We start from the raw sequence: 23,927 nt of genomic DNA, 5'->3' as shown, positions 1-23,927 counted from the left end.
ACAGAAACTGTAGAACAATTAGATACTTAATTTAAGTCTCCAGACAGATGAACTCTCACTAATGTTCCCAGAACAGTATTTCAAATTATTTCTTCCCCCATTCCTCTTTCTCATCTTTCATCAGAATATAAACCCATCCCTATTGGAAAGTTGGCAGTTCCACTTCATAGGTCTGAATCCCCATCTAAATCAATTTTATGAATCAATTCATTCCCAGTTGGAGGGAAGACACAAACCTTATTAGGAGCCTTTGACATACACTGCCTTTTGCTAATGCTGCCACATAGGTCACACAGGTAAGAGACTGGAAAGTTAATGGTGGGGTTTGTAAAATCCTAACTATTGCCTCTCCATAGCTCCCCGAGTTCATTCTCTATTCATCAGAGCATCGCATCCTATCCTATCCTATCCTGCATCAATTATAACTGGCATGTAAAATGAGGAGAACTTAATTTGCCACCTCTTCTCACACTGAACAGCAACTTATTGCCTAGGTAGTTAGACAGATTTTAAAGGGATTATTTTCAAGAATCTCGACATAATCCAATTCAAAGATGATAAAATTTGTCCTTCTGAATTTCTTCTTCAGAAGATTATCTTTTACCTCTCCCTCTTTCTCTGTCTCTCTCTTATTATTGTTAAACACCTATCTTTATGTCTCAAATCTCGTAATTTTCTTTGCATTAGGAATACGGAAATGCATGAATTCTATATGGAAAGCAAATTTATATAGCTATCATACATGTCCTTAGCAGTTGGTGAAGATGAAGAAAGATTTTTTTAATTACTAAATAAACTAAAATTTTTTATAATAAATAAATTAATAATAATAAAATTAATAAATTAATATAAAATACATTAAAATTAATTATTAATTAAAATTGAGAGGGACTGAAAACTTGTTACTAACTAAAAAGGCTGGCAGTGCTGGTGTCAAAAATTCAGAAAGCTATTTTTTTTCACTTATTTACCTGCAAACAGAGATAATTTTTCTTCAGCTCTGCTTCTTTTGCCTGTTAGCTTTAGTCAGTACTTTGCTCCTTCTCAGGCTGAAAGAAAAATTTTGACAGTCACCCCAGATATAAAAAAACAGAAGCAGAAATACAATAAAAAAAATAAAAAAAAAAATAAAAAGAGAGTTCTATCTAGAACTGTGAAGGTATGTAAGGAAGTATTGACAATTCAGCTGATCTTACAAATGCATCAGAAGCATGATATATACAGGAACATGTCCCTAATGCACTATCACTCATTGTCAGAGCTCTGAGGACATAAAACCAATAGTAACACAAGATGAAAGATCAAAAATGTCAAGGAACATGCAGAAGTAAGTATCTTAAACTCTACCATTACTTTCAATCCCTAATATGGCTATGTTGATACGTTGTTTTCTTCATTTCAATTAAAGCATTGCTCCATAGTCTTCTTTCATCTCTAGAAACAATTGGCTTCAGCTTCCTATTCAAACTGTTGATTTTTTTTTCCTGGATCAAAAGCCCAAGCTATTAGAACAAAAAGTCATACATGGATGCACAGCACCATATAAAATGAAAATGTATTACAAGTAGAAAATCATATTCCCCTTCCCCTCATCCCACAGTCAGAAAACTAAACAGACTGCCTACTTAAAATCCACTCAATCCTTGATGATTTACCCATCCACTGTACACAACAATTTTGCTTAATTTTCCTCTTACTAAAAGAAAGATATGTCCTTGGATAACAGGTTTTCTTACGTCAGATCCACATTACCTCATAGCAATGTGATACTTCTACAACTGCTGATACTTTAATCTAGGAATTGTTTCCAACAAATAATCACACAGGAATTATTAATAAGAAAACAGCTACTTGAAGCAGATTTTCAGGGAAGGACTAAAGCAGTAGTCCTTGAGTGAAGCTAGCTGACAAGAAAGGCCATGCCCACAATCCAGGCAGCAGAAAAACTGGGATGCACACAAGCAGCAGGATGTCTTTGATTTCACATACTTGAGACATGGGACTGGGTAAGCAGAAAAAATGCCCACAGCACTGTGTTAGCTGTGCACCAATCCCCAAGGCTGAAACATGGAGAGTCAGAGATGAAGGGCATGACGTTCACCACCACAGCATGACCATGTGCATGCCTGAATACATATTTACATGTTTTTCTGCACACTCACATACACATTTATACATGACAAAAAGTAAGCTCAAAAGAAAAAAGAACTTTGCTCCAGCAAAGTGTCTTAAGTGCAATCATGATCTTTAATGCAAAAGATTGGCAGTACCATTCTTAACCAACCTGCCACACTGGAAATCCCATGTCAGCAAAAAATATACAGGAGCAGCTACAAAGAGAATCTCAGTTTTTCTTAAACAAAGTACCAGTCCTTGTTTTACTGCTAAGTTTGCTTCCTAAGCTAAATTTTTCAATATCCTCTGAAAAAGGGCAGAAAAAAATATAAAAGTAACTACATAATTTAGCCTGTCTGGCTGACAGCTACTGAGAAATACAATGATAGTGTAAATCACAGAGGAGGGAGAAGGATTACACTCTAAAGGGGCATAAATGAAAAAGTGGGATGAACTCAGGGAAGAGGGCGGCATAGGATGAGCATCACAAAACATTTCTTAACAGCAATACAATATAACGTAGAATATATTTTCCCACTGAAAGAGAAGTTATTTAAGGCTAAATTTGATAAAACAGTGGAAAGCACAGCAAAGAAATCATTTCAGAATTTATGAGGTCATGGATGAGAACACTTCATAAATCCTGCCCTTTATGCTTTTCATTATTAGATTTCTGAGCAAGATTTCAGAATGATAAAAAAACACACAGTAAAAATATGTTAATTTTTTGTTGGGTTCTTGTCTTCATCAGCATTAAGGTTAGAAGTGTTTAGAAGTGTCATTTGTGGTTGATGCAACTATTACACACTGAGCTATTTAAGCATTACCGGTAATTTTAATCCCCTATTAGTTATTCTTTTGCCTATAACACAAAATTATCCTTTTAATTCTGACTTTTACAGTATCTTTTATTTCAAGCATTTCGAACAAATTTACCAACATATGGCCACTAAGAGCGCCTTTCAAAACCCATACAGTGTATAACACTGCCTTTCGTTGATCCAGAAGTTATCCTATGACTGCTGAACTGTCCAGTTGCTTAACTGTCATGTAACACAATGCCCATGAAGTCCTCTGGAGGACTTAAGCACCACAGGAAATTAGAAAGTGGCCAAGAAGGAAAACAAATAAAACTGTGGCCAAGAAGGAAAACAAAATTCAGTGTTTCTTTTAGTCTGATGCTTGCAGCACAAGAGATCATGAACCAGGAAAGGTTTAGGTACAGTGGTAAAACAGATGTTCCCTTAGAAGACCAAGTATTGCAACAGGAAATGCACTAATGGTTGCATTTTTGTTTTCCTATTATCACTGTTCTTACAATGTTACTTTAAACAATACACAACATTCTGCAATTCAGTTTAGAAAGGGATGGGCTAACTCACAAAAAGCTGAGAGAAGAGTTTTGTCACCATTATTTTCTTCCCTCTGAACTTCCAGGTAGAATTTTTTTAAATGCACAAAGAATTTGGAAGTATACCTGGATTTGAAATACCGAAGCTTCTCCTTTTAAATAAAAATGATCTTTTCTACCAGGCAACCAATGAAATACAATTTATTTAAATAGCACAGTCAGTCAAGGCCTCCTGTTGATACTGTGGCAATCTTAATTCACCATACAGAACAGTTTGTTACATTTGTTAAATGTTAATGTTTGTTACATTTGTTACATGTTAAATTACAGTTTGTTACATTTGTCACTGAAATCCCAAAATTCTTGTGATTTATAATCCTTCTTTAAAAGGTCCTAGTCTACACTGTGTAGGATCTCACTGTGCACGACCCTACCAACCAACTAAGACAAGAAAAGAAACACCACACCTCTGCTGCATGGAAAAAATAGCATGTTTTCACAAACTGAAAAACAAATACTAGAAGAGATTATAATATCACATAACTATCAATTATCGTTCTGATCCCCAAAGAAAAATAATGGAAACCAACAGCAGCATACCAGGAAAGCGCTGGAAGTGTTCAGTGCCATGTCATGAAGCTGGAATAATGCACCACAGGGAACAATTCACCAACAGACAACAAGACATCGAATACGTCCCATAGAGTAGAACAGCTCTTCTTTTCCACTCCAGTCCACAGGTCCTGCAGGTACTTCATCCAAATTCCTTCCCTCCCTCCCCTGTTTTAGAAGCTACACAGTTAAGTATTCCAGGTACTGATACCATTATACCCTCTCAAAGCGCTTATTTATCCCAAGAGATGCAGAAAGGCAAGGCACATACCACGTTCCTTCCCAGACCAAAGGCTGAAAGCAAAGACTTCTGTACAAATGAACACCCACGCTAAATCCGGGTGTAGTTTTCCCCTCAGGAGTGAGGAGGCAGTTAATGAAGTGGTTACTGCTGATTCCCCATACAGAGGCTCCAGTGTCACAGGACATGCAATGGTCATTTGGGCTGTGCCTGTCCTTTGAATGCCCTGCAGGCTTGCAGTGGTGCACATAAACAAAGGCCAGCAGAACCACCTGTATCCCAGCCACAGCACTGTCCACTTCCTGAAGAATGATACAACTTCTGGGACCATAACCCATCATTTCCAAGGAAACACAACAACAAATGCAGGAGAAAGTCATTAATTTTTCTAGTTAACAGTGCCAACCCAACTGCACAAAGGTGACTCCTTTCTGACAAAATACCGTCCTTGAGTGTATTAAAGGTTAAGCTAGAAAAAGGAGACAAGAGGAAAGACTTTTCTCCTTTGATAAATTTACTTTGCATTTGATCATCCACTGTATGGGCTTACTGCTTATTCTAAACATAGGATATTTCTAGGTTTTTTCAAGAAAAAACAGGGTTACCTTAAAAAAAAAATTAAAATTCACAAAAACTGTTAGGGAGTTTCGGGAACAGGATTAGCATCTGAGGCTATCTAAAAATGATTTCTGATTACTTTTCAAACATTAAATTAATACCGTTCTTGTAAACAAGATTTGCTGGATGCTTTCATCCCAATTACACCCTCATCTTTTAGAGCTGAGGATTATACTGTGAAAATTTTATTTGCAATAATACCTGAGGGCTATTGTAAAATTAGATGGAACAACTGCCACACTCATCCACAGTATGGTATCACATAAATTTGCTAACTCTCAAACCTAAGTTTGGCTGTTATGTGACAGCCCCATATCATTTTAAGCTGTCTGAAGCCCACCCTCATAAAAAAGGGCAGAGTGGCCACTGCTGCTTTCAGAGAAGGTAAGTCTGTAGACACAAAGCCAGAGTTCTTTTGTAACATGTATTATGACTGGTGCTGCCCAGCCACCAACAGCTGCAGAGATGGGGAGCACCAGCACCCCAGATGGGTTTTGCTTCTGGCATGGCAATCTGCTTTAACAACATGGCTTGGGCTGTAAGGAGAATTTGGTTGATCCCACTGGCAAATGAAAGGCATGCTTTCTTTGTATTTCTCTATGTGGGTGTCCTGAATGCCAAGACCTAACCCAAAACACATTGGTTTGTAACTTATAAGGGAAGGCCTCAGAAGCATGATGCTTATCCCAGTACTGCAGCTGCATATGTTTTTCTACATTTCCTGTAATACTTATAGTTTGGGATAAACTAGAAAAAAGAGATAAAGAAAATATCCAGGAAATTTTCTACATACAAAAACTCTCCGTTTTCAAAAGCCTAAAAGGATTGCTAAAACACAGCATATCTGTGAAGGTAAATTTGAAATAAATTCATGTCTATACTAATTACATCCAAAAGCACAGAACTATTTTAGTTCTTTGCAATGAACTGTAAATTGCATCAGATGTACAACTGATGTTAATACTCAAATGCATATGCAATAAAACGTGAGTTAAATTAGAAGTGGCAATTGAAGCACTTTTGCCAGAGACATGTGGAATATCTACATGGCAGTTGTTTTAAACACCTACCATATAAATAGCAACCTGTGAAAAAAGCAGGAACCCTGTCATGATACCTGAAAGGAGGTTCTAGTAGTGGGGACTAATTTCTTCTGTGCGACTGCAGTGAGAAGACCAGAGGAAAGGGCCTTAAACTGAGACAGGGGAGATTCAGATTAGATATTAGGCGGGGAAAAATACATTGTTATGGGGGTCAAGCATTGGAATAGGTTACCCAGGGAGATGGTGGTTACCATCCCTGGAAGTGGGCAAGAGACTCCTGGATGTGCCTCTGGGTGAGATGGTTTAGGGGTTACAGTAGCAGTGCTGGGTGGACAGATGCACTGGAGACTAAAGGTCTCTTCCAACTTTAATGATTCTATGACTAAATAAATGGCTGATAAACTTCAAAAACCAGTATTAAATACAGCTGCAAGTTACAAAGTTAAGTTTATTCTGCAGTGGCAAAAATTTCAGCAAAGGAAGACGTGTGGTTTAAATAACAGAAATCGTCTTAGAAACAGATATTGAGAGAGGAACAATTCAAACATCACTATAACAACACAGGCCCTGGTACGCTAGCACAGATGTACAATGACTGCAATTGTCTATAGTGATTTCAGAGAATCACAGAATGTTGGGGTTGGAAGGCACCTCTGAAGATCATGTAGTACAACCTTCCTAACAGGTGACACAGGAATGTATCCAGGTGGGTTTTCATTGTCTCTAGAGAGTGAGACTCCACAAGTTTCCTGCACAGCATGTTCCACCTTTTCTGCTATCCTTAATGTAAAGTTGTTTCTCACATTGAGGTGAAACTTTGGTTTCTAGTTTATGGCCACTGCTCCTCGTCCTTTTGCTGGGCATCACTGGACATGCTAGCCTCTTGTAATCCACCTGTGATATACTCAGATGCATTAATGAGATCCCCTCTCAGTCCTCTGCTCTCCAGACTGAACAGGCCCAGCACCCGCAGTCTGTCCTCATGAAGACAGACGCTCCGGACTCTAAATCACCTTCGTGGCCTCTGGGGAATCCTCTCCAGTACATGAATTCTGACTGCGAATGTATACAGCGATTCCGAGGCAACCCCCTGCACACATCACTTGTTGCTCCTTTCCAGCCCCGACATCCATTCCCCGGCAGCACCCCCCTCCCCCTGCGGCACACCGGGGCGCGCACACCGCGCTGCTGCGCCGGCCGAGCATCGGAGCGCTGGTTTCGCTTTCCCCGTCGCTCGGGCCTCCCCTCCCCGCCCTCGGGCCCTCCACAGCCGCACGGCCGAGCCCGGCAGGCACCCCCGGGCAGTGGCGCCTTGGGATCCCCGCCGGAGCTGCGGGCAGGCCCGACGCGGCGGGACCCGGGAACCCGCCCCGAGCGCCCCGAGCCCGCCGCCCGCGGGCCGTCCCCGGCCGGGGACCCGCTCTCGCCCGGCCCGCGCGGCCCCGCCCGCGCCGAGCGCCGGGCCCGGCCGAGCCGCGGCCGCCGCCACTCACCGCCCGCCCTGCGGCTCCGCTCCGCCGCGGCTGCGCCCGGCGCGGGCGGCGGGAGGGCGGGGAAAAGGGGCCTCGCCGCGGGAGGAGCGGCTCGGTGTCGGCAACATGGCAGCGTCCAGCCGTGCCCAGGTGCTGCGGCTGTACCGCGCCCTGCTGCGGGAGAGCCAGCGCTTCAGCAGCTACAACTACAGGTGCGGGGAAGGGCTCCGGGGGCGGCGGGCGCGGGGCACGCCGCCGGGGCGCGGGGAGCGGCGCACGGAGCTGCGGCCTCGGGAGGAGCCGAGCCGTGCCCTGGAGCGACAGCGGGACCCGCACCGGGCCTGGGCCCGGTACCGGGCCGGGCCCGGCTCGGAGCGCAGGGAATGGGCAGCCCCCGGCCCTCTGCACTGCCGCAAAAGCACCAGCGGATGGATGTTAGGAAGAAGGGACAGGACAGGTTGTCCCAAGTACTTGTGCTGGGAGTGGACTCCTCAATGCACGAAGGACAAGGAGCTGCTGGAGAGGGTCCAGTGGAGGGCCACAAAGATGAGGAAGGGTCTGGAGCATCTCTCTTCTGAGGAGACACTGGGAGCTGGGCCTGCTTAGTCTGGAGAAGGGAAGACTAAGAGGAGAGCTCATTAATACGTGTGAATGTCTCGGGGATGGGTGTCATGGGGATAATGCCCGACTCTTCGGTGGCAACAGGATGAGGAGCAAAGGCCACAAGCTAAAGCACAATAAGTTTCACTTCAACATGATTAAGAACTTATTAACAACGAGGATGGTGGGGCACTGGAACAGTCTGCCCATAGAGCTCGTGGAGTCTCTCTCTCTGGAGGCATTGAAAACCCATGTGGATGTGGTCCTGCTCAAGGTGACCCTCCCTTGTCAGGGGTTGGCCTAGATGATCTCCAGAAATCCATTCCAATCCTAATGATTTTGTAATTTTGTGAACCTGATATAGCTCATGTCTGCTCCGTGTGTTGCCGATTTCCTGGCAGAGGAGAGCTGGGGTCAGGCTATTGCCAAAACTTGGCACCATGTGCTGTGTCCATGCTCAGGGTGCACTGAGGAATCAGAGTTCACTCTTCCGACCAAACTGGATACCAGGCTCTCTGCCTGCCTTCTCTGGCTGTGAGTGAAAGGCATGCACATTTTTTTGGCAAAAGTTAGGTGTAGGCCTGGTCACTTTAGCTATCCGCTGTGTTCACAGGGGGTGCTGCTCACCCACACTGACAGAATTGCATTGCCCAATGGTAGTTCGTTTACTTTACCACTCGGCTGGACCTCGGGAAGGGATATGTGAGCTACCTGTGCTGTGAATCATCTCTCAGGCAAGAACTGGGAACAGAAGCCTTTAAACTTGCATAATTGTGGTGAGCTCTTTGCTCTGCAAGGCACAAGTATTCTACAAACCTCAGGTGTGAGGGAGTGCCCTGAGAAGAAGGACTATGGGGCTGAAAATGAGCTGGTGCTAATAAACATTTGTTGCTGACTCCATGCAGCAATGTGTGTTTGTAACACATTCTGTTGCTATCAAGGCTTTCTCCTGCTCGTTGCTGTCCTGAGTGTCCCTGGTTACCCTTGTTCTGGCTAACAAAGGCAGGATTGTAATCATGGAGATGGGTTGAGATGCGCAGTTGGCAAACAGCTGAATGAAGCTCATATCTGGGCCGTGGCGTGTTTCCAGCAATGGGTTTGTACTTTGGGGTGAGCAGTGAGGAAGTGAAGTCCACAGCAAATTGTAAAGGATATAAATGATATGGTGTGTTTACCAGGAAGATCTGGTTTTTTTGACACCACGTCACAGTGCAAGTTGCGCCTTTCCTTAAAGGATAGATCTCTGGTTCTGATGGGGCTATCCTTAGATACTATAAAATCAGAAACTGTCTAAAAACTTATGCTGTAGACACGTTTGTGAGCATGAAAAGCCATAGCAAGAAATGTTCGGCAGCTGTTACATTTAGAGGTCTGTTCCGACCAAAACAGTTCTGCCTCAGTGTTTACACCACACCCATAGGTAAAAAGGACACCCCATTGGCTTCTTGCTTGCCAAGATAAGCAGCCCTGCCGTGTCCTCAGGGCTGCTGTAATGTGATATGGCAGTTCATGGAGTTAACCCAAGGACTTCGTGTGAAGAACCAACTTGCAGCCAAGTAGAAGGTATTACAGACTATTGATTCATGACTTCAGCTAGACAGTATCTGAATAGTTTATTACTGCAAATTGTGTATTTGTAAGAGTATGTCTGGAGTACGATCAGCTAATTAATGTCTCTTTATTTGTTTACTGTGTTTTTTCTCCTAATTTGGTTGCTCTGGTTTAACTTAGCAGGCAGCTAAACACCACTCAAGTGCTTGCTTGCTCCCGCCTATCCCTTGGGATGGGGGAGAGAACTGAGGGGGAAGAAAAAGTAAAATTTGTGAGTTGAGATTAAGACGTTTTAATAGAACAGAAAAGGAATGCATAATAATAATAATAATTAGAATATACAAAACAAGTGATGCACAGTACAGTTGCTGTCAACTGATGCCCAGCCAGTTCCTGAGCAGCAGCCCACAGCCTACTTGCAGGTGGGTTGATGTGAGAAGCTGAAAACTTCCTGACTTAGTATAAACCCTGCTTGCTAAGATATTGTCAATATCACTCTCATCCTAAATCCAAAACACAGCGCTGTACCAGCTACTAGAAAGAAAATTAATTTTACTTCCCAGACAAAACCAGACACATGTATGAGTAGATGGTGATAGAAAATTCAACTTTTTTATGTCTCTCTGAGTAAATATATTCCTTAAAGTAACTGTCTTAAAGTAACTGAGGTCACCACTGTCAGCCTTCGGAATAACACAGAAGCATCTCCAGTGTCCCGAAGTAAATGTCACAGGGTGTTTGGACACCCAGAAGTGTAGGCCAGCTGTAGGCCAGGTTTTAACAGCAGGGAGAGAGAATTTGGTAGACTGTAAGTAATTTCATGTCTGCCCTTCTGCCCTATTACCCAAGCAGACAGTCTGAGCATGGGCGAGTGATTTGTACTAGAGGAAAATCAATATGCAGAGAGGCAAGACGTTAGGTTTTGTGTCAAAGAGCTGGTTTTTAACAAGTGTACTATTTTCTTCTGCTTGGTTGACAAAAAGTAGAACCTCTGATGGTTTATATGGTTTATGTTGGATTATAGTCTCAACTAAATGGATTTAAGTGATATTTCTAAATATCATTAGTGATTTAAATAATGGCATGTTGTGACTGATTTGGGTACAGAACACAAAAGAATTTATAAACTTATGGAAGCCAATAAAACACATATGGTTGCAAATTAAGATAATCAAAACTTTAAAATTTCTTGTTTGTTTAATGTGACTGAATCTCAGTGGTCTTAACACATGGGAATCTCTTGGAAGGCAGGTCTCTCCAGGGCAGTGCAGAACTGGAGCAGGTCTTCCCTGAGAGAGTTTGTCATCTCCTTTTTTGAAGGTTTTCATAATAGGTTTATCCAAAGAGCATCATGGCTAACCTCACCTTGTTGCATGCAGATGTCAATTATGACATTGACCTGGAAAAGCTCCAGAGTCTAGCTAACCAAGTTAGTATGATTTTCAGATCCCTAGCCTTCCTGACCCTATAAAGGTACTAACAATGGGTAATAAGTTCAGGGTAACATCATAGGACATGCTTCCAGCTCATCTGCTTTCTGTTTCTTTAATTTCTTGTAGTTATGTGCAATGTCAGAAGGTTTGAGCCTCTCTGTTGGAATTTATCTGCAAATAATTTTTTAATGTTTTTTAATGTAATGATTTATTGCAAATTTTTTTCAGTTATCCATTATGTTCTCTTTTAAGTGGTGGAAGTTGTATTTTTATTTATAGATACATTTCTTTCTCGTCTCTCTAAATTGCATTTTAATGGAATTTGATTTTTCTTTTAGAATGTGCACTATTATTTGACTAATAAAGCTACCCAGAATATAGAAGAATCAGGGAAGAAAATTTGTCAAAACAAATTTGTTGATTGGTTTTGCATTGGAAACAAGTTAACTGAATGCATGCAGTTTCATCTGAAACATGTCCTTCAAGATTTTAAAACTGGTAAATCTGATTTTTGTAAATGACTGCTAACCTAGGAACAAAACTGAGCAAAATAATTTGCACTGGTCTTTTTCAGTGCTAGTTGCTTTTCCTACTTTGACTGACACAGTTGTTGATGTGATTTTAGGGATTCATGGAACACAGAACCACAAAACGGTCCCAAGATTGCTGCCCCTTTTTCTTGTGGGGACTCAATTTACCAGATGTCTGCTGGGAATATAATTCCACAGAGAGAAAGGAGTCTAGAAGGTTATTGGAGTGTGTGGAAGATAAATTCCTAATGCAGCTGGTGAGGGAACCAAGTAGGGAAGGTGCCCCAATGGAACTGTGGTTTGCCAAGAGAAAAGGACTGTTGTGTGATGAGAAGATTGGAGGATGCTTTGGGCACGGTGGTCCTGAAATGAGAGAGTTATCAATTCTCACAGAAGTAAGGAGGGGCATCAGCAGAACTGCCCCCTTGGACTTCCAGAGGGCAGATTTGGGCCTGTTTAGGAGACCTGTTGGGAGAGTCGCTAGGGAGACAGTCATGGAGGATAGTGGTTTCTAGGAAGGCTGGACATTCTTTAGGACAGAAATCTTCAAGGCACAGGAGCAGGCTTTCCCCATGTGCTGGAAGAGCCAGCAGGGAAGAAAACCAGCCTGGCTGAGCAGAGAACTCTGGAGGGAACCCAGGGGAGGGAAAAAAAAAAAAAAAAAAAAAAAAGGCAGAGTTTCAGAGTTCTTGACCTGGAGGTAAGGGCAGACTATGCCAGAGAACTCCATGGATGTCATGAGGTTATGCAGAGAGAAAATTAGAAGAGCCAAACCCCAGCTGGATCTTTATCTGGCTGCTGCCATAAAAGAAAATTTAAAATGCTTCTACAGATATATCAGCAACAAAATAAGGGCTAAGGAGAATCTCTATCGTTTGTGACAAAGGATAAGGGAAAGGCCAAGGTGTTTACTCCCCACTTTGCCTCGGTCTTGATAGTGAGACATCTTAATACCCAGTTCCACAATAGAAAGTTTTGTATACCCAGTTTCTTTCATGAGAGCACCAGGATTCTTGCACAAGTATAGGCTAAGTTGACCCATGATGACCTGTTCTTCAAAGGGACATAAAGCTGTTAAGAACTCTTTTGAGGACATAACTCACACACATTTTACAAAAAGTAAAATTTTCTAAAAAACCACTCTTCTAGAGAAACGAGTTTCTTTCTCTTACTCACAGAATACCTTATTTGTTCACAGTAATGGAAAAATCCTACTTTGCTTTTAGTTCCTTGTCTATAGAATCCTGACAGTGTTTCTTTTTGCACTTTCATCACTTAGGTGTTTTATCAGCCATGTTAAAATTTTACGTATGACAGTTATCCAAGCTGAATAAGACTTTTTCTCACTGGATAACCTAATGAAGCTTGTGATTGACAAGGTCTGCCAGCAGATTGTTTCTGTGTGTTAGGGAGGAAAAAATGTCTAAATGGTGATTAAACAAAAGAAAAGTTCAAGACAATAATGAGAAAAGAGAGGCATGGTTTTCTGAACAAAATGATAGTTTGCAGTTGAGATAAAAATGCAGGAAAAAAATAAAATTGTCTCTTCTGTCCAGCAGAGATGTCTTACTTCTTTGTAGGTGTAGGGTGACAGAATTGTAGTTTACAGTATCTATTTTTCCTCAGCTGTGCAAAGAAGGCAGATAAGTTATTTTTTCTTCTCTGTAAGAAATTGCTGACTGTATTCTGAGTGATAACAAACTTTAAGATTTTTTGAGATTAGTTTCCCATTTACTGTGTGGTGTGGTGTTCTCTGTCATCTACTTGGAAAGTGTGGAAAAGTCAGGGCTGCAAGCAGCTATGGTTCTCCAGAGTCCAGGGTGGTTTCCATTGTACACTGGTGCAGCCACTTGTTTTGGCCTGGAACTGCATGACCCAGAGTCACAGGCAAACAGGCACTGCACATTTTCACATCATTTTGTGGAGCAGTCACACAGATTTGTGACTGGCCTCACTAATACCTCTTTTTGGGGAGAGTTCTATTTAGGCTATTATTTCAGTGACCACATGCCATTTTGCCATTGTATAATTTTAAGCATTTTTCTATATATTGCCTTATTCTGTCAGATTTAAGTATGCTTGAATAGAGATGTCAGTATTTTAAGAGCATTTTAAGTATACAAGTATTTTAATGGAAATTATATGCTATTTTTGGAAAATCTACAGGTATAAGAACATGGTTTTGGATTGGGGTCTGACGGTATCCAAGTATTTCCATTTGACTTCAGTATTATATATGTATAAAATATTTTGGAAAGACAACCAAAACACTCTATTTCAAAAATGTCAAAACGTAGCCATTAATTACCTTCATAACATATTTCTCTGAAATTTTACAACGAATGTAAACAGTTCTATCAAATACTTTGATTTCTTAATAGTAACATTACCCAACTGAAAATCATAGCATCAAAATTCTGTTTATTTTGTTCATTAGGAGTTGTTATCGTTGGTTTAATAGTTCAACAGTGATTGTCATTTTTCAAATACCTGCACTTTACCCTTGTAAAGTTGCACTCTTCCTGAACAATTAATGATATCTGTGCATCAAGTCTGATGTAATTTTCCTGGGTTATTTTTTGTTGTTGTTGTTTGGTTTGGTTTTTGTTTTTTGTTTTTTTTTTTTTTTTTTTTTTGCAGAGCAGTATTTTGAACAGTAGTAACTTGGAGGGAGGGTTTGGAGAGCATACAGAGTTCTGGAAAAATTAAATTTAATATTTGGAAGGGGGCTTCCTCAAAAGACTGATCTACTGTTTTGGCTATTTTATTTTAGTAAAGGCACCCAAAATGAGTAAATCTGCTGTGGCTGCTTGTTATTCTTTGTATAGCACAGAAGAACAGGGATATATTTCCTTTTAAATAAGATTTAAATACCAGTAGTGTTTGAGAACTAATAAGAGTAATAGAAAAAATACTGCCTCTGGCAGTGGCTCATACCCATACACATATGCTTATGATTTCTGGTAAATGAAAAGCACTTTGTAAAATAGCTGCAGTATTAAAATGTATTTAAATGCTGCCCCAGCTAACCTTCTCCTTTCCTTAGTTCCTCTGTCTTCATTTCTATGCTGTCCATGATGAAAAGATGCTGACCACCTAGCATCCAGATGATTCAAGATACAGTAGACACAGGCTATTGGGACACACAAGTCTTGGGAAAAGCTGTTGCTCAGATATTTCTTTTTTTTTTAACTTTTTAAAATAAATAGCAATTGGTTAAATATCATTATAGCTTCTAAAGATGCATATGCACAAAGTAAATATTACCTGAGTGTATGCATATATCAATGTATTGGTATCAAGAAATCTAGAACTCACTTCTGTGCAATCTCAGTAACCTTTTTGCAAATTCCCTATTTAAAGCAAGCCGTGAATCCACTGTGGAGACTAGACAGTCTATGATAGGTGTGTTAGTCTTATTAGAAAATAATGTCCATCAACAGGTCTTGACAATCCTTCTCAGTCTGCTTGTCTGGCATATCCTGGTTTGGAAGCATTAAAGACCTGTTTCTAAATCCTTAGCTTGTTTAAAAGTAATATTGTCTTATTTTTACTGCCAGAGAAAGTGTGTGTCTGAAAAAAAAAGTTAAAATATTTCCCTGAGACTGTAATTCATTCTAGTATATTCTTAGTAATCACTAGTCCTTTGTGGTAGTGAAGCTTTTATAATTAAACTTCTGTGACTTTTGGTGCCTATGAAAATAATTAATTGTATTCCAAAAGTTTAGTCTTTACAGAGTTGTCTCTGTCTTGCACAGGATATTATTTCTGCTAACTAGGATTTGCTTGCAGGATACACATGATATTGTTGCTTGGTAGTGTTTATTTACAGGCATTATATTTCCCCAACAAACATACAGATTATCACAATACTCACTTGTAGTCACACACAGATGCAAACATCCATTTAGTGTTTGCCTAAGCAGGAGGGAGAAATGTGTGTGTAGATTTCCACAGAACCTTGGTGTTGGAGAAAATTGTTTTATCTTGTGAGAGTTGCACATTGCGTGAATGGTAAATTTCTGCAGACTATGTTAGAAAAGCAACTAAAGAGCCAAATGTGGGTGGGGTGTGGTTCAGAACCATCATTTATTCGTATTGTTGCAGTTAAAAACGGGGGAACTAAAAGTGGAAGGGGCCAGGTACAAACCATCACATTTGATAAAGTTTTGGATTGAATCATTAATAGAATTCCTTGTGAAACAATAATTCATTAATCCATCCATCCAAATATATTCAGTTTTTTTGTTAATTTAAATAACATCAGACTTCCTCCTTCTCAGGAAAATGTTTTAAAGTCAATACAGCTCAAATGAAATGCATAACACAGGCCTTGAAGCTTATAGGTTGAATTCTACTGACAATGTCAAATTGAACTGTATTGTGTTGCCATTAAACTGACCTGCTACTAAGTTTCAGAAAACATCTGAAACTTTTGACTCATCTAACATATCACAGCATTTTTCTAGTACGATAAGTTAGCAAACAGGTTTTCAAATTCATGGTCTTTGTATGTAAACTAGTTTTGAAGGGAGAAACATTGATTGATTGATCCAAGTAGTTTATCACTGGCCAAAATAAATTAGATGTCTCACTCAAGATGTTTTTTTACCCTGATCTGACTAATTTACAGTATGAAAATAAATGTTCAAGTGTTTTGTTTACACAACAATAATAAGTAATGCATTTAATGTAGAACACTAAATAGGCTTCTTGATTTCCAGAGCTGTTGAGTGCATTTTTTACTACATTTAATTTATTATTTTCAGTTCATCATTTATACCCAAAATTGCTGCCCATTATTTGCAGATTTTGCATGGAAATACAGATATTTATCAAACTGCGGGTGGCAGTCTCACAGTCACTTCCAAAAGCAAGGATAGCCTGGGATGAAGATAGTCATATAACCTACAGGAATATAGGGTTGGACATACAAGTATACTGGTCATATATCCGTACATAACTCCTTGTTCTGTGAACTAGTGGCCGTGCTTACTGACCTGCATGGACTTTAAGGCTTGGTGCTGGGCTTTTATTTCCCAGCATGTTTGGAAACCCTTGAAGGAGAAATTCTCTATCAGTGCAAGTTATTGCTGCCATTAGCTGGAAACTTCGTGCTTCTACAACTTGTGTTGGTAATTTGTTGGAAGGTCATGTCTCATGTGAAAGGGAAGGTAATCTTCCCTGGTCATAAAATGTTATGCTAAAAATCTTATGAAAAATAGATCACTCCTAGTACCTCTTTTCCTCTCCTAATATCTCCTGCAGTAACTGTCGCTGGGACTTGTCTGAGTTACTGACTTTTAAGCCAGATGTTACTTCTACATTTAGAATAAATGTTATCTGAGAAGAAATTCTTGCAGCCAGCAGCCATGTGCTTATGGGAGGAAAAGAAACTGGTGTTTATGTTTTCTTTTTCCTTGCTTGCAGACAGAGGACAGAAAGTGACTATTTTTCTGTAACTTTTAATTAGCTATTGAGTATTTGGGAGTTTTTGTAGCTCATTTTTGGCTTGAAATGCAGAATATTTTTTTAATACTTAAATGTACGAATCTGAACCTAGTATTATTAAATAGAACGTGTAGAGATATAGAAATATAATATGATAATCCTTTTTCATGCATAGTGTAAGACTCCTCGAGAGAGTGTTAAGATGTTGACTGCAAGACACTTTAAAAATTACTGACCTTAGCGTAGGTTCACCTTTAAATTTTAATGTGTATATTTAACATACTTGGGCTTTCCTAGATTAAAAGGTGTTTGTCAATGCTTCTCTTCTTTAAAAGAAAAATTGACTGCTCTTTTTGTCTTCCTAAATGCTTCTGATCTCCTTTTCTGTTATAGTAGTTAAACTGTTTAAGTGCACAAAATATCTGTCAACAGGTTTATTGAATGACTTCTGTTCACTGGACTAGAATACCTTGAGTTTTAAATTTTATCTCATTTTTCTATCTGATATTAAAGTTTATCTTGTCAGATCAAAGTATTGCATCAAATGCTGGGATCTACAGTTTGGACAATAGGAGTGTATGCAGCACTGTTTTAGAGGTGGAGCTCATACATAGCCCAAAATAAACATTTTGGCTAGTAGCTGCTCTTTGCTTTGTGTTTGGCAGATAGTTAATCTATTCTAGGGGTTTTTTTTAGAGCAACTATAGGAAAAATAGTAGGGAAAAGCATGTAAACCTTTTTTTTTTTCTTTCTTTAATGTGAAGTAGCTTTGAACAATGTTGTGTTACTTCACGTAGGTTTTAGTATTGCTTTCATTCATGTTTTATTTTTGAACTTCAGAGAAATACATAGGATCTATGGGTTCTGAGAAGCTGTATTTACTTTACTGGAGCTAGTGGAGGCATTGGGTATGTCTTATCTGATCACCATCATGCCCCAAAGATAAAGAGCTTTTGACATATTTTTCCATAACTTGTCTGCCAAGGGTGTGGCTTTTTAAAGTGCTCCCTTGTGCTGGTAGCACCTGGGAGGTGAGAGTTGTGGAGTGCAGAAAGTCGGGGTGGGCAGCTGTGGCACATTATGCCTGGTGCACTGGGGTGCCGCATTATTTATGGGAATGAAGATCAGCTGTGCCTACCTGAAAACCTCAAATCTGTTTCACTGCGTGTTGGTGCATCAGTCATTCAGCTTTACCGAGCAGAATATTCTTTTTCCTTCAATCCTTGACTCCGTTCACTGTGGGTCCTTCTGCTCTTTCTTCGTGTGAGAAGCTGCATCTGGTTTCCTGTGGAGGATGAAGTGACACCCAGAGTTTGTTTCCTTTGTATTTCTGGGTTACTGTCCAACTCAGGATGGAGATTTTAGCCTCTTTTTCTTTAGTCCTGATGTAATCATCCTTAAAGTATATGAAAACTTCCATATCCTGTAGCTAATTAAATAAAAGGGATACAGAAGGAAATATCTAGTTCATTTGACTTTCTCTACCTTAAGGCATGTACAAATTAACCTGCATTTCTCTTTTTCTGAGCCTTTGGTAATAATTATAATAGTCTGGATCTGAGCTTCCTGAAACATTACATGCATTGTCCAAAGGCATATATTTACATTCCAAAATGTCTGAAAACAATATTCATCACTCTGTTGTATACACAAAGTAGGATGCTGATTTTATTGCAAATTCCAAATTGACTTTTTTAGGCTATAGATTTGACTAACAGGCTTTGCATATATTAGAATTTTATGTGCTACTAAGTTATTTCAAATATCCACCATTGTTGTCAAAATTGATGTTGTAAATTTGTTAAACTAAGCATGCAGTACTTTCCTATAAATGAGGGAAGGTCATTGAGCCAAATGGTGGTAGGAAGTCCAGTGGGGGATATTTGTCATTACTGACTGAGTTATAAGGAATAAAGATTTTTTGATAAGCTGTAAAGCTGACAGAAATGGATGAGAGAATAAATTTTGGATAGCAACTTCAATATTCTAAATCCTGTAACTTTTGGTGTGTTGTCTATAAACAGAGCAGGTGGTATGTTACTTCATGTGGATTGTTTAATTAAATGTATTTATGGTTTATCGTTGCCTTTGTCATGAGATAACTGGATCCTATCTAATTCACATACAATTTCTTCCATTTGGACCTATGATGTTTACATCCGCTGTCTCAGAAATCTCATGTTTTCTTGAGCAAAAATCAAGGGGTAAAATTAACAGTCTTTATTGCTAGAATACAAAGATCACTTTTGCAAAGTAAAACTTTATTAGGAGTCTCTTCAGTATACTGAAAATTACTAGTCTGTCAAAAGGACCAACAAACCTTTACCTCAGGTGACCTTCAGAGAACTATTTCTCTAAGTCTTTTGTTAAGTCAAAATATCTCATTTATTTTAAAACTGTTTACTGTTAACATATATCTGATACTTGATCCCTTTCCTCTTCTAAGGAACTGGCGTAATTTCCATATTAAAATAATAATATGTGTCCTGTAACTAGGTATTTACTTTCAGAAATAATGTTGTGCTTCAAAATGTCCTATCAAAATCTTATCATCCAGACTAACCATACTGCAGTCCAAGTAGTTAGAATATCCCAAGGCTTTATGTCCTGCATCTTAATTAAAATAACCTTAGCAACTATTGCTTCATCAAAGGCAAATAATCTTCCACTGTCAGATGTGAAATACTTGCATCCAGAAAGGCTGATTAGCACCCAGTGCTTCCCTAAATGAAATCACCAAGAGGTGCATTGTGTTTAGCCCTCTTCAGGGTACCCAAGTCACAGGGTCACGGAATCTGGAGAATTGGCAGGGGCACACAGGGATCATGGAGTCCATCTACTGGCTCTGCACAGGACCATCCCTAAGACACACCACGTGCTGAAGAGCATTGTCCAAACCCTTCTTGAGTTCTTTTGGGCTTGGTGCTGTGACCACTGCCCTGGGGAGCCTGTTCTAGTGCCCTATTGTAAATGCAGGCAAACCCAATAGGAAGAGATGAGGATGTCTGGCTCAATTCAGAAGGCTGAATGATTTCTTTATTATAACTATGCTAAAACACATTAATATACTATTTAAAGGAAGATACTAAAAACTACAAACTTACTTGTTCTATCATCTCTAACTCACACAACTTGTGACCCTCTTGAGAGTCCAGACACAGGTAGACTGGATTGGCCATCAGGCTCAAATAATCCTTACCAGAATCCAATCAAGCAATCACCCCAGGTAAACAATTTTCCAAACACAGTCCACATGAGAAAAACAAGGAGAAGAAATAGAAATTGTTTTCTCTTTCTTTCTCTCTGTGCACCTCTATGAAAAATCCTGAGAGAGAGAGAAATGTGCTGCCACAGTGCCCAACCACCCTCTAGGGGAAAAACATTTTTCTAATATCCAATGAAATCTTCCCTGACAACTCCAGGCCATTCCCTTGGGTCCTGTCACTGGTCACCACAGGGAAGAGATTGGTGCCTGCCCCTCCTGTTCCCCTCTTGAGGAAGCTGTAACTGCAATGAGGTCTCCCCTCAGTCTCCTCTTCTCCAGGCTGAACACACCAAGTGACCTCAGACACTCCTCATATGGCTTCTCCTCAAGGCCCTTCACCATCTTTGTAGCTTAATAACTTTCTTATCTTGTGGTGACTAAAACTGCACACGATATTCAAGGCGAGGCTATACCAGTGCAGGGAGAATCTCTAGCCATGCTGGAAAGAGAAATGTTGGTCACAGCATTGGATTAAATCTAATCTTTCCAGAAAAATACTGTAGTGGATATACACATCAGGCCTTTTTGATGAACTGTTCTGAAACAGCAGCACAGCAAATGGAGTAGTATATATCTCTCTCAAAAGGAAGAAGGGAAAACAACCTTGTCAGGTTTAGAACTTCATTTCCAGGCATTCCCTGCCTGGTAATTGGGCTGCTGAGCTACCCCAGTGTCCTGGTTGTAGAGCAGCTGGCAAGGGCTTGGCAGTGAAAGCTCAGCAGAGAGCTATTACTCACTTCAGGCCGTCAGGACCCTTTTCATCTGTTGCAAATTCAGGTTATAGTTCTTTGCCTGGTGCCTCGTTAACTGAACAACTTGTGCAGTTGGGTCCTTCACTGATAACCCTCTTTTTTAGCCTCTTCTGCGATATAACATTTAAATTGGAACTCCAATTAAGATTAAAATAATGCTTTCGTTTGGACATCTTTACTTTTGTCTTTTAACCCTGACCTTCTGAAAAGCACTCCCTTCTGCAGAGATTCCTTACACTTAGAATTAAGCCAATAACTGTTTTTATTTTAGAAATATAGCCATAAAAATGTATGTTTCAATGAACTGCAAAAATAATCATAGTTAACTATGAATAGAACTGATAGTGTTCTGGAAAGAAGAAAGTCTTTGGGAACAGAGCTGTGTGCCCTAGTAGCAAGGAAGGCCAAGAGTATCTTGAGATGTATCAAGAGTTGCTCAGCCAGCAGATTGACAGGCGGGAGATCACATCTGGGCTTCTGCATCCAGTCTTGCCCTCCTCAGTCCCCCAGCAGGAAAGGCACAGACAAACCTGTAGGCAGCTCAGCAGGAGCTACCAAGGGGGCTGAAGCACTTGTCCTGTGAGCAAAGGCTGAGGGAGCCTGGGGAAGAAACAACATTGAGGGACCCTGAAAGCAGCCAGTACCTCAAGGTATCCAGAGGGGCCTGGTAGGAGAAAAACTGATAGCAGATGTAAAGTGCAGGAAGAGAGGCTCTTCAGACTGATTCTGAGGAAAGGTTTTTTCACTACAAGGACAATCAAGCAATTGAGCTTGTTTTCAGAGCAAGGTGGTCTGGTCAACGTCGTCTTTTCAAGACTTGACAGGACAAAGCTGTGATTAATCTGATGTGACACCAACACTGAACCTCCTTTCAGCAGGAGGTGGAACTAGCGAACTCCTAGAATCATTTCCAATGTGAATGATTCTGTGATCCTGTTGATCAGGTGATCATCCATGCTCTCTGCTTTGAAATGGGTACAGTCACAAACTGATGAAAAGATATAGTCATAAAAAAGAAGCTCTCCTTTTCTGAAAACATTTTTGAGTTTAGGCTGAAAAAAAAAATTTAAGGAAACTTATGGAAAAGGTTCAAGTTTTTATTAGACATTTTGATGTCTGGGATGCAAAATAGCAATGTTTGCTTTAGAAATAAGCTCCAAATGCTTGTATCTGATCATACTGCATGTATTATATGCATGCGGTTACAGTCACCCTCTCTCAAATATTATTTTCTAATGTTCATCAGTCTTTATTCCTATTCTCTGTTCTTTTGGGTAAGTCCTCTATCATAAATTATCTCTAGTGCTGTTCTATTCCAGACATATTTCTTAGCAATTGCATTGGAATTCAGGTTTTATACGTTAGCAGAAAAACCAAGTAGTGACTGGTAGGTTTATTTCTGTAGGCTTTTTGTGAAGACTGTCTAGTGACTGTGCTTCGTTAGAAAATTCAAGGAAATAATACTCTTTTTTATCAGTTTACCAGTAGTCTAATCTGTATTCTTCTTTACTCTTCTTTCCTCCTTTCCCAGCATGCAGCCACCACCCTGACTCCCCCAAAGAAGTCCTGGTTGCAAGAATAGGCTTTGCTTTGAATTTTAGAAAACAGGCAGATGTAGTTGTTGTTGTTGTGCTGTAACTTGAAGTGTCAGTGCTGAAAGTGTGACTAGTGATGGAGTTTGAGGGACAACTTGTTGATAAAATGTTGTGTTCACATCCCTCTGTTGGTCTTGGGTTTAATTAGACCAGTCACAACTACTTCCCTCGGAGGTATTTACCTCTCAGTCTCAAGCACACAACTGTGGGTAAGGTTTTTTTTTTCATGTTAGATGGTAATTACATGCAGGTTTTGTTTCACCTTAATTGGTGTCTTTTAATGACACATTTATAGAGGGAAAAATATTGTAAATACATACATACACATATATACAGAAATACACAAGTACACATATATACATCTAAATAAGCATTCCCTCAGAAGTAATACTGTACATGAAGATGTCTTCACTAATGCTGATAAAACTTTACTGTGAGCTAAAATTATTTTTCTGCAGATGATTAAAAAACTTTCTCTTAAATAAAATGCAATGCTGAAAATTTAGTTGGGCAGATCTCATCTAGTGCACATTTTGCTAGTAAAAATGTGAAATTCTGAAAATTCATCCTGTTGCTACCATAAGTTAATAGATGTTAGTTGGAAGGCAGCAGTGGTAAGAAAATATAGTTCAGTTAAAGCAAGCAGACCTTTTATGGAATGGGTCCCTCACTTGATGTAATGCTACTGTATTATGAATTAACATCTCACTTTTATACATTGTGCTCTTAAATAAAAGCATCATATACTTAATTCCAGAGCTATTAACCCTTGTGGGCTCCCTAGAACTTGGCTACTTCTCGCTTGCCTTAATTTATTGAATATAACTGAAGCTAATAAGAAAAAATGCATTTTCCTCTAGACCTTTTTTGAAAGCCTTGAATATGAATATTCTAACCTGGTGGCCCCTTCCCTTGTGTTTTGCTTGCACAGATTGTGTACCACAGCTGTCTGTCTTCTGTGTTCATGTGCATGCTCAATGGCCAGCAACTTGTAATAGCCATTGTGTTCCGCAGTGTGATGCCTTTGACTATGATGTGATCTATTAATACATTGCACTTGCTGACAAGCACAACGCCAAGATGTCAACATGTTTGTAAAGATGTCTTGGAAAGATGACTTAAACCTTTAGCGTGTTGTGATACTGGTGAATGCAAAGTGGTGGTGAGAAAAACATTGCTTGGCCAGGTTTATTTTGAAAGCTCGGAACTGTGTACTTAAGCAAGTATGTTTGTGTGATGTTTCAGCTTCTTTTCATTTAGCAGAGTATAAAGATTTTTTTTTTTTTTTGGTCAGGTGT

General features: G+C 39.8%; 2 protein-coding genes across 32 annotated transcripts in view; one reads left to right on the top strand and one right to left on the bottom strand.

Moving 5' to 3' along the window:
* The window catches only part of FARS2 (phenylalanyl-tRNA synthetase 2, mitochondrial), a 229,039-nt gene extending 221,528 nt beyond the window's left edge, over nucleotides 1–7,511 (bottom strand). For 15 of the 30 annotated variants that reach the window (XR_014953325.1, XR_014953323.1, XR_014953320.1 and 12 more), the window contains exon 1: nucleotides 7,474–7,511. The gene's annotated coding sequence lies outside the window, so the exon portion shown is untranslated. Of the gene's footprint in view, nucleotides 1–971 lie in introns of all 30 variants that reach the window. The other 15 variants (XR_014953326.1, XR_014953324.1, XR_014953327.1 and 12 more) reach the window with 2 other exon arrangements.
* Nucleotides 7,512–7,561: 50 nt separating this feature from the next.
* Nucleotides 7,562–23,927, top strand: part of LYRM4 (LYR motif containing 4) — an 85,169-nt gene continuing 68,803 nt past the window's right edge. The window contains exon 1 of one of the 2 annotated variants that reach the window (XR_014953334.1): nucleotides 7,562–9,615. Coding sequence is in view for 1 of the 2 variants with exons in the window: in XM_021534771.4 (XP_021390446.1) it covers nucleotides 7,579–7,664 (86 nt within the window). In the remaining variant the exon portion in view is untranslated. The remainder of the gene's footprint in view (nucleotides 9,616–23,927) is intronic. The other variant, XM_021534771.4, reaches the window with a different exon arrangement.

This window comes from Lonchura striata, chromosome 2 (genome assembly GCF_050655825.1).
Source record: "Lonchura striata isolate lonStrDom1 chromosome 2, ASM5065582v1, whole genome shotgun sequence".
Classification (NCBI taxonomy): domain Eukaryota; kingdom Metazoa; phylum Chordata; class Aves; order Passeriformes; family Estrildidae; genus Lonchura; species Lonchura striata.
The sequence above is the reverse complement of the archived record's forward strand: the minus strand, read 5'-3'. Positions and strand labels throughout refer to the sequence as shown.